We start from the raw sequence: 10,670 nt of genomic DNA on the forward strand, positions 1-10,670 counted from the left end.
CCTAATGATAAAATAAAATGGCTTAAGGTGAATATTCTAATTAGCTCCTTGGTAGAAGACTTCCAAAACTGAGCTGGTTGTGGTTTTAGTGCAGGGTATTGTTTTTTACTACTGATTGCTGCAGGATCACTGAATACTGTAGCAGTAGAGGAACAGACAGTAATCTTTACTGTTTAACAATCTTCCTGCATTTTTTAAGTAGTATTGCATGAAATCTCACATTATGTATAAGGATATGTCGTGGTTTAACCCCAGCCGGCAACTACTTGTTCATTCATAGCATAGCATCTAAGCCTGGAATTGGCAGTTTTGCTGACTGTACTTGGAAGTCAATATTTTCCTGAACCTATAATAAACCAATAGTAATCAGAGCACTGAAATGAAATAATTCAGTTTTTAGCAATATTGCTGATTAAACTGGATTCAGGAAAGGCAAATCTGAGGATTTAATTACATCATTACTTGGTCTGACGAGCTATATATGCAAGTTACCCTCAAAATAGTTTGATACTCAAACAGCGAAAGACTTTCCTTTTCACTGTTTTCTTCTTGTCCTTTTGACAAAAAGATGATGTATGTCTTGAGAGACAGGTGAAAAACTTCCTGATGGTAAATTATTGAACCAGTTGTTTTGCAGATTAAATACATTAATGTATTGGTTTCAGGTGCATGCTATTCCCCTGCGTTCATCTTGGGTCATGACTTGTGCATATGCTCCTTCTGGAAATTATGTGGCTTGTGGTGGTCTTGATAACATCTGTTCCATTTATAACTTGAAAACTCGTGAAGGGAATGTACGTGTCAGCCGTGAACTAGCTGGTCACACAGGTGAGTGTCTGTTCAGAATGATCTAAGTTACCTAAGCACCTGGTGAAGATTTAAAAAAAAAAAAATCTTTTAAATATCATTTCCTAATTAAAAAGATATACTTCATTGTGCACCTCTATTTCTCAGGCGGGACCTTAGCTTCATACTGCCTGTTTTTAAGTGGCTTTTTCTCCCTCCTTTTTAAAAACTTTTTTTAAGGATGATACTCTTTGAACAAAAGAAGTGTAATGAGAATGTGTTTTAACTTTTCATAAGTAAGACAGCTGCCTTCTGGTGGAGCTATTCTTTAGTTGCAAAAGTTAGTTTGAGTTCTCATTACTTCCTCTTCTGTTTCTCCTGCTCTCCCTTTTTCCCAGAACACAGTAGCTGAATTTTTACCTTCAGTTTCTGTTTCTAAGATGGACTGTCTTGTGATTGATGAGAAGAGACAGGTAGACTTGTAGGCTTTGCCTGGTGAATTAGGATGTAAACTGTAGCTGCAAAGTTCTCATAGTGACAGATGAAGCACAATTCATCTTCTTAGGTAAGAAGGATTGTAGAAACACAGGTATTAGAGTTTCTGAAGCAAGAAAGTCCCTCATGGTGCTTAAAAGCTAGTGTTTTAAGTGTGGGGGATGAGATGAAAATTTTTCTTTCTGAACAAACCAAGAAACTCAGTGTCACAAAGTACCTTTAAAAGCAAATTCAGTGGCTGAAGATATTCTCACGTCCTAAAGAATGTACAGCTAATGGAGAGGAGCACCTTATAAGCAGTAGTAACCTAGAAAATGTGAACTGCTTTTGTATATTGTCTGATAATGGACAGATTGTATTTTTATTTTTTTGTGAATGGGATTGGAGATTTTTCAGAAGAAAGCTGGGTGGGTGGTTTCTTGAACTCCACTGAAAATTAAAACACTGCCTATTTGGTAGGCACTCTGGTAGCCTGTAAAGTACTAGCGTAGTACTGAGCCTGTCGCACACATCAGTAGTCTTCTGCATTCTTGCAGAATCAGTAATACCTCCAACAATCTGAGAAAGGGAATGTACTGTAATTAGGCATTTCTCCTAAAGCTGCAGCTCTGAAGCTGCACGTCCCCTTTACGGTCTCTTTGTTTCCACAAAGAGTGTAATCCAAAACACAGCAAAACAAAGGTAGATTGCTCTAGAGGATGTCAGCTTGGCTCCAGAGAAAACCTCTAACAGTTCTTTAGAGAAAAGGTCAGGTGGGCTCTGTGTCTTGCTGGTTTTCTGCCTGATCAAGCCTCTAACTATAAAGAGTAAAGAAAATGGTATAAAGACTGTTCATTGAAGGAAAATAAGGTTACTCAGAAATAAATAGTTATACAGTAATGAATTTTTATACAGAAAAAGTTAAATGTGAATTAAAGTACACTTAATGCTATTTAATTTTCTTTCAACTGTTTTTCTTACAAAGCATGATTTATGTAGTTTAGAGGAATTGTCTACCCTCTGCGTTGTAGTTAAGGGTGTGAGAATGCAGTGCTGATTTGGCCTTCAGATAGTGGTTGTGTTGTGACCAGTGAAGTGATTTCTAAGAAGGTACTCTTCTTCCCCTGCCTCCTGCCTGCCCTTCAGGACACAGGGAAAATTGGAATGATGTTTGGACACAGGGAGCTTTGGCTTTCAGTATGTGACCGTGTGTGTGTGTGTATCAAAATACTGAAAAATATTTTAGCAATAAAAAGAGCATTATTTCTATGATATTCTAGCTGCTTAATGGTCTTTATGATTATAAACTGTATAGCTGGGAAAACATGAATTTTTACATAACATGAGAAGCAGAATTTTTCTGTAATGCAAGGGACATCAAAGGAGTACATTTGAGACCTGACCAGTTTGTGTGGAATCTTCTCGAAGGAACAGTTTCAATGAGCTGCTTTTCTGTTGCAGAATTGAACAAAGCCTATAGCTGGAAGCTGATGTTTACAGGTTTTCATATTTTGCTGTAGTTTGGATTTTCAGAAGATGTTTGTGCTTTGTGAAATAGAGGTGGCTGGCAGGACAGACTAATTTTGTAATCAGAGTTGTTATGTTGATAGTTTGGCATGTGGTACTTCAGTACAAAGATGCTTCAGAGCATTCAGATGAAATTCTTTGATGCCACTGTTGGGAAACATCCAATGTATAGGCTCTGTTCTTTGTACTGACCAAGAATGTAGTTTATTTTTTCTCGGTAGTTGTATGATACAGTTGAGGTCATAAGCCTTTGTTGCTCCTGGATGCAGTGACGTACAGATCCACTTTCTAAGAAAGTTTAGTGTGTACAGTGCAGGGTTACCCATGCTTCTCTCCAGCTTGGCCAGTGGATTCCACACTTTTGCCTTACTACTCCCTCTTTCTGTTCCTCCTCCTCCTCGCCCCACTCTCTACCGAAAGAAAAATTGGCAAGGTATTTCCAAAACAGTGTCTACCCTGTTTGGTTAAGCTCCTTAAGTTTATTTTCTTCTGTGTTACATCTTTGTTTAGGTCAACTTGCTGTGATGCCAGTGTATCGCTGTGCTAGTGTAGTGGTTGAATTGGGCATGGTCTGTAAAGAGCCAAACTACATTTTGTCCAAAACATTGGAGGTTCCTATATCAAAATTGTCTATGTTGTGTTTTAGGCTTATATAGTAGTTCTTGCTGCCTCTTCAGGAGAGGAGGAAGCAACATATAAGCAAGCCAGTATGCAACGTGAAGAGGAATCTCTGGTCTTATTCATCAACTTTTTGTTTTGTTTTCAGGATACTTGTCATGCTGTCGTTTCTTGGATGATAATCAAATCGTTACCAGCTCTGGCGACACCACTTGGTAAGCAGTAAAATTTTGACATGACTGTCAGTAATGACTTTTCACAGCTATACTCTATTATTGAAGGAAACTTTATTCTTCATAAACCTGATAGTCATCCAGAAGACTAAATGTGATTAATTATTGTTCATATGTCACGGTTTTATTAGTAATGGAAAACTTGGACTTTCAAGTTTGTTAGCTTTGGCTGTTTAGTTATGCTCATGTTCTGATGAAGAGCCTGACCTAATTCTCTGTGTTAAGATGGCATGGGAAATTTTTTTTACTATAACTATTTAGCTTTCAGAAATAAGTGCATTGGACTAATGAATTTTCTCAAACTTGTTTAGTATTCAGTATTTATTACTTAAAAAGTCATATTTGGATTTTTCTAATACAGAATTTAGTTTATGTTGTTTTTCAGAAGAGCTCCTAGACAATTTCTACAGTGACAGTAGATGGTTTTTTTGAGGAGAATGTAGGTGTATGCCTTAATAAATACTAGCTTCTGAACGAAAAAAGACCTCAATCTTTTTTTATAGATTTTTCTATTATATTTAATTCTTAAAAGCATTACAGCTCTCCCAAGCAGTGGTTCTTATAGCAAAGGTTGTCTTAATAAATACCTCTCCTACACAGCGTCAGTCTCTTTGAATGCCCATCTATTAGTCCACTGATTCTGAGTAGCTATTGAATATATACATTTGGTTTTATACAAAAAGGTTTCTAAATACGTGTTGGTGGTTTTTTTTTAAAAAACAACCAAGACTTGTTAAAATTATGCTCTTTATAAGAGAATACAGCTGCTTCAGGAGTTACTGTAGTAACTCTACAGTTGTCTGGATAACAGTTTGTCCTTGACATCACTTCAGCCAAGCTTCAAAGTACAGTATCAAAGTACAGTCATCTCTTATTTACCTAGTGCAAATCTGCCACTGATGGGTCTGGTTTACTGAGTAATTACAGGAATTAAAAATCCTTAATATTCCTTAAATGTTTAGATCTCTTGTTAGGGAGGTGATATTGTTCTTTCATCTTTTTATACTCTTTGATTGTCACTGTAGTAGTGATTTTTGCTGTCTTGGGGAAGTGGTGCAGCTTTAAGATGACAGACACAATTCACAAAGTTACATATCCTCAGTGAGTTTTTCAAAATGAGAAATGCTGACTCAGCTTTTGCTGTAGCCTTACCACTGCTGCTTTAAATCAAGCTTGTAGTAGTATTGGACAATAGTCATTGGCATGTCACAAGAACTTTGTGTATAAACAACCATGAGTGTTAGTAATTTTTTTCACTGTTTTTCAATTTAACCCCCCCAATATTTTAAAATAGAAGGTGGCTTTTAAAATCTTCTATGCACAGTTATCCTGTAACGTAGCCAAATAGTTCAACAAAGAATGTTTTGGTTTTTCTACTCTCAGTATATTTTTTGTTAATACTTTATGGAGTTTTCATTTATATCACTGCTAAAAAGTAACAGATTTAGACAAGAATTGCTGTCTAGACCTTCTAATGGAGCACAAATGTGTTGATTTTTGCCTTTTTAATTATTCTTTCAAGTGCTCTCTGGGACATAGAAACTGGTCAGCAGACAACTACATTTACCGGGCACACTGGAGATGTCATGAGTTTGTCTCTTGCTCCTGATGCCCGGTGTTTTGTTTCTGGTGCCTGTGATGCCTCTGCCAAACTGTGGGATGTTAGAGAAGGAATGTGTCGGCAAACCTTCACTGGCCATGAGTCGGACATCAATGCCATCTGTGTATGTATCGACTTGAACAGAGGACATGGGATTTAAATTTATATGTTTATATTTCTCTGGTCTCGGCTCTTAAGCATGTACTGTATGATGTCGTATTATGGCATATTTTCTTTAATTAATAGTTTTTGTAGCTGGGGAAAGTACCTGAAATTTGTACAACTTCAGATCCATTGTTGTAAATGGAAACAGTGGCTGTTCTTCACATGCTCTTAATTACTTCACTGGTTTTGCCCATATCCCAGTAGTGGAGAGGTGTATGCTCTTCTTTGCTGCTTTCTTTTTCCCCTTGGTCTGTACAAAATGGTATATTCGATGAGACAGAGGAATCAAGTCTGAAATGATGTGTCTTTTTTTCCTCCCCCTCCCTCCCACCCCCAAAGTTCTTCCCAAATGGCAATGCGTTTGCCACAGGCTCGGATGATGCTACGTGCAGGCTTTTTGATCTTCGGGCTGATCAGGAACTTATGGTTTATTCACACGATAACATCATCTGTGGCATCACCTCTGTAGCATTTTCCAAGAGTGGACGTCTCCTCTTAGCTGGTTATGATGACTTCAACTGCAATGTCTGGGACACACTGAAAGCTGATAGAGCAGGTAAATGTTTTTGGTTTTAAATACTATAAACACAGTGTGAAATACTGAATGTGAGAGTTGAGTCATATGTACAGACCTGTTAGTATTCCCTGTCTCAACTTTAAAACTTTGTGATAACCTGTTTTAGGATGACCGATGATGAAAGTAGCTTAATGATGTTAACAAATAAATTGGAATACTGCTAAAGGATAGAAAGGAACAATGGATGCTTGACAACAGGAAGATTGCTATTAAAAACAAGGTTTTGGGGGTGGAGGGCTATTTTTTTTTTTTTTTTTTTAGGCTTCATGGCATTGTTTATGAATGAAAAATATATATACCAAAATAGTTTCCATTAGGTTTGTTAATTTCTGTCTCTAGCAACTTTGTTTTACCACTCAGATTTTATTCTTTGTTTCTTCCAAATTATGTGGTTTTTCCTGTATCTTTTCTTTGAAAGACCTTCATTAAGAAAAAGAACAGAAGGAGGTGGTGATCTTGCTTACCCGTAGAAATGAGAAACAATTCTTTATGCTGATCTGGGTTTACAGCCCATGTACTCATGAAGTGTGATTCTTTATTGCCAAGTTTTAGAACTAATTTAAACAACTACTTTGTCAAGTATTCTGCTTATTGAAATGTTCCGAGACCTAAGATTTCTGAGTAGATTTGACACTTCTATTGTGCCTGATTCTATATTAAACACCTTTGTGGTTATGTATTCCGTTCAAATTGTAGAAGACTTGTTGGCGCTCTCTTTGTTTTACCAAATTGCAGCACTTACTAATGTTGATGGTAGACTGAATTTTGATATATTAATGCTATTTCCACAGTAAATTCTAGGTAACTCCTAGGTACTTCTGTTAGCTCTGGCAGCTGGCTTCTGTATCGCACTGAATTACTGAAGATTGTATCGTCCGCTTCAACACTTTGGCTTCTGCTGCAGAAGTGCACAGTTCTGTGCTGAGGCTTAGACACTTGTATGGATTTCATAGGATCTGGAGATTAATGGTGTTACACAGCGTTACTGCTTTTATAAAGTATATCAGAAATGTTACTTCTTCAAACATCAAGAATCTTTGTGTATGAAGTATTCATTTTTACACTGAATTAACAGTTAAAAATATTAATTTTTAAACATATTAGTTAGTGTAAGAACAAAAACTGACTTAATTCATGTTCGGTATTGGAGAATAGTAAATGGAGGGGAAAAGCCCAAAATATGAATGAAGAGAGTCCTATGAGCAGTGTAATTGATGTATAAGATTAATTTTAAGTCTACCAAGAATATCTTAGCTCAGTGCTGTGGACTGGAAAGAGCTTGAACATAATTAGGTTTTCTTTTTACCTCCTTGAAACTGTTAAATTAAAGGGGATAGAGGAGAATGTTGGCTCCCTTAATTTTTTGGTTTAGTGTCTCAATTCTTTTTTTTAATGGTACTATAATTGAATTGTAGCAGAACTCTGTATTGACAAATAGATTGTATGTAGGAGTTTGTCTTGTAAGTGCTTGTAAACGTAGTAAGATAAAATTAGATGAAAAATGCTTTAGTGTTCATAACATAATTCAGCTTAACTTCTGATTTTATACATTAAAAGATTTTGTAAAATCTAACTGATCTTTATTACTATGGAGAGGAAATACTAAGAGCTATGCAATGCATGGTTATACTATATTTATTGTTATGACATTGTCAGCAGAATTTTTGGGGCTGTGATTTCACAACTTGCAAGAAACCAGTAAGGGTCATAATGTGGGGAATATACAAGGAAAACTTCGGAGTAATGCATTTACTGAATTACCCCCTTGCAAACCCACCCAGTTATATCTAAGTTTGTGCTTTATAAAATCAGAAGCATTTAAAAAATCCAACCGTGTTTGAGGATTTTTGAATGTATAGGTTGACTAATCCAAACATGAGTGCCTCAGTGTTACTTGAACTGAAATACGAAATCATCAAAGTAATGTAATATGTTTGTTACATGTTCTTATTTATAGGTGTCCTTGCTGGTCATGATAACCGTGTCAGTTGCTTAGGTGTGACTGATGATGGTATGGCAGTGGCAACAGGATCATGGGACAGCTTCCTCAAGATCTGGAACTGAAGTAGGTAGGTATCCAATTAATTAAGGCTGTCCTTGTTTGGTATTCAGAATGCTTTTTTCCAAGTCCGAACAGTGCTGTTTTACTGATGCTGCAAGGTTATAGTTCAGACTAGGAAAGTCCTTGAGAAAAAAAAAAATCAGTTTGTTTTTTTAGAAGGCTATTTGTTTAATGTATGCAATGACTTTTTTTGTGATGAACTATTTTTGGCATATTTTATTTTCCTGGTAGGGATGACTGTACGGTCTTTTGAATCTGGGTTAGTAAATAAATGGCGTTCTTGAAAATGGTGAGATAATGGCTAAATGCATCAGTGGGTAGCGAGAGCAAAGCTTGAAACTTGATTACAGTTTATCAAAGTGCAACTCTTAATAAATCTTTCTGTGTGTCAGAAAAGCGGCGGACTCCATGACTGGAAGAAGTTTCCAACGGTTGAAAATTAAAAATGATAGCATATCCAATCCAACCATACTAACTTGGACCCCCATCCTCCCCAACTTCAAAGGGCAAGATCTTTTCCGTCTCCTGTTGCTGAAATGAAGAGCACAATTACCTTTCCAAGAAGAATTTCTGTGTTGTAAGCAAAATGAAATTGTGCATTCCTTTTGGGACCATTTTTTTTTGTCTTGAGAATTTAAAAATGAAACACTATCATAAAAGCATGACCAGAAAATAAACTTGAGCATAATTGTGAAACAGTTAGCTTTCACTGTAGTTTCCAAGTTGAAGTTAAGGACTTTATCTCACACACTTGCAAATTTTAAAGTCATGTTTGTAGCAGGATTTTTTTCAAGTTTCCTTTTTAAATACATTTCTTTATGTATTTAATTGAGCAGAACAAGGGAGTCCTAGCCCAGAGCATCTGGGGGTTGTTAACGCTGTAAATTTAGTCCCTACTTTTTTTATTTTATTTTCTAGTATCACAGATAATTGTTGCACAAAACTTGGCATATATAGGATAATGTTAAGCAGTAAGGTAACCAAGCACATGCTGTAAAAGGTAATGAATGCTTGTTTAAAGAATCCTTTCACCTTTTATGGATAACAAATGCAATCCTTGGTCCCTCCTGCCCCCCCCTTTTTCACCACACTGATTTTTTTAATCTGTTTTGGTTTTGTCCACTTGAAAGGGCAGTTTATATATCCTAACACTATCCTATAAGTCTCAACAACCAGGAATCTCTGTTTTCAAAAGAGACCTATCCTACACTTGGGTATTGAGTCAATTCTTTGTGTATGAAATGATGTACAAATCAATGTTTTGAAAATAATGATCTTGAACTTTCTAAGTTAAACAAAAAAAAACCTTTTTTGATTGTTTGCCATACTGGGTGGGTTTACTCTTAGAATCGCATGCTGTAGAAATGCTAAAAAGTGCATATTGGACTAAGTCCTTAGATGTTTTTTCTTTGAAGAAATAACCTGTTTAAAAACTGTAACCATTGTCGCTGTATTCATTTATTGTTGCTACTCTGTGCATAAATCTATGAAGAACTCAAGTACAAAGCTATGCACGTTTTGGAGTAGCGTGATAAGTCACTTTTTTTTTTTTAAAGAAACAGCCTGTTCAAACAATCGCTGTCAAAGATTCTGGGGTGTGGGAGGAGGGAACCTAGACCATCTTCTTTATAAATCAGTTCCTCACAGCCAGTTCCTCTTGTAGGATGAGTCCTTTGCATCTGATCAGAGTCATTTTTGTAATGAGCAGGTTTTCCTGGCTTTCTTTTGAAATAAAATGTTAAAAGCAGCAGTGTTTGGACAGCAGATTGTTCTGTTAAACTTTCCTATCTTCTCACTGTATCCAGAAATGCTCCTTCCTAGCAGCAGTAGTAGCTTTTCTCCATTTTGTTTTTTCTGCAACATTCTGTACAAAAATGTGCTGTAATTGTGCGTTAGGCCTGGATTTGGCATAAAAGATGAATTCCCTCTTACTCTCTTTCATGAAACTACTCTGTAGAGCTTTCTCCACGCCCTGTATCCCTCTTCACCTTTTGTATTTAATTTTAAAGTCAGTGTACTTCAAGAAAGCTGGATGCAAGATAGATACTATATTAAAATGTAATGTTATTTAAGATGTAATAAAGCAGTTTGACATGAGTTTTGACTGATCTGATTTGCAGCTTATTGTTCAACCCACAAAACGGCTTCTGGCAGGATTTGAGTTATGAAATAAACATATGAGAGAAGTGTATGCTGCCCCAAAACAAATTGTTCAGTATTTTAAAATGGCTTGGATTTTTAATGGTTAATTGGGCAGAATATGCAGTGTGTTAGAAAGTGTGTATTCATGTGAAGGGATGTGGGTTTTGTTTTAAAGCTAAAAACAGAGTTGCAAGATTGAACTAAAATCCTCGCGATTTTTGTTATTGGAAAGTGTCGCCAGCAGTATCTGAAAATGTATGTGTAAATGTGCAATATATGCTAACACTGAATGGCAAGTATGTGGAACTTAGTGGCTGCAGGCATTTTGCTTCCTCCATTCTTAAATAGTTAAGATGGATGTTTCTTCGTTTGATTGCTAGAGCTACTTGAGAGCTTACTCAAAAACTGCTGGTAGCTCTCTTAGCTCAAACTCCAAATGAAAGGAGCTAGTATGATTCATGTGGTATACATCACAAAAATGCTTTG

General features: G+C 36.3%; 1 protein-coding gene across 2 annotated transcripts in view; it reads left to right on the forward strand.

The window, feature by feature from the left end:
- Window positions 1–8,501, forward strand: part of GNB1 (G protein subunit beta 1) — a 43,810-nt gene extending 35,309 nt beyond the window's left edge. The window contains exons 8-13 of one of the 2 annotated variants that reach the window (XM_050909246.1): window positions 666–828; window positions 3,554–3,620; window positions 5,161–5,362; window positions 5,743–5,959; window positions 7,938–8,049; window positions 8,440–8,501. In XM_050909246.1, coding sequence (XP_050765203.1) covers window positions 666–828; window positions 3,554–3,620; window positions 5,161–5,362; window positions 5,743–5,959; window positions 7,938–8,044 — 756 coding nt within the window. In that variant the 3' untranslated portion in view covers window positions 8,045–8,049; window positions 8,440–8,501. Of the gene's footprint in view, window positions 1–665; window positions 829–3,553; window positions 3,621–5,160; window positions 5,363–5,742; window positions 5,960–7,937; window positions 8,050–8,434 lie in introns of both variants that reach the window. The other variant, XM_050909245.1, reaches the window with a different exon arrangement.
- Window positions 8,502–10,670: the final 2,169 nt, after the last annotated feature.

The sequence above is a fragment of the Gymnogyps californianus genome, chromosome 21 (assembly GCF_018139145.2).
Source record: "Gymnogyps californianus isolate 813 chromosome 21, ASM1813914v2, whole genome shotgun sequence".
NCBI lineage: Eukaryota > Metazoa > Chordata > Aves > Accipitriformes > Cathartidae > Gymnogyps > Gymnogyps californianus.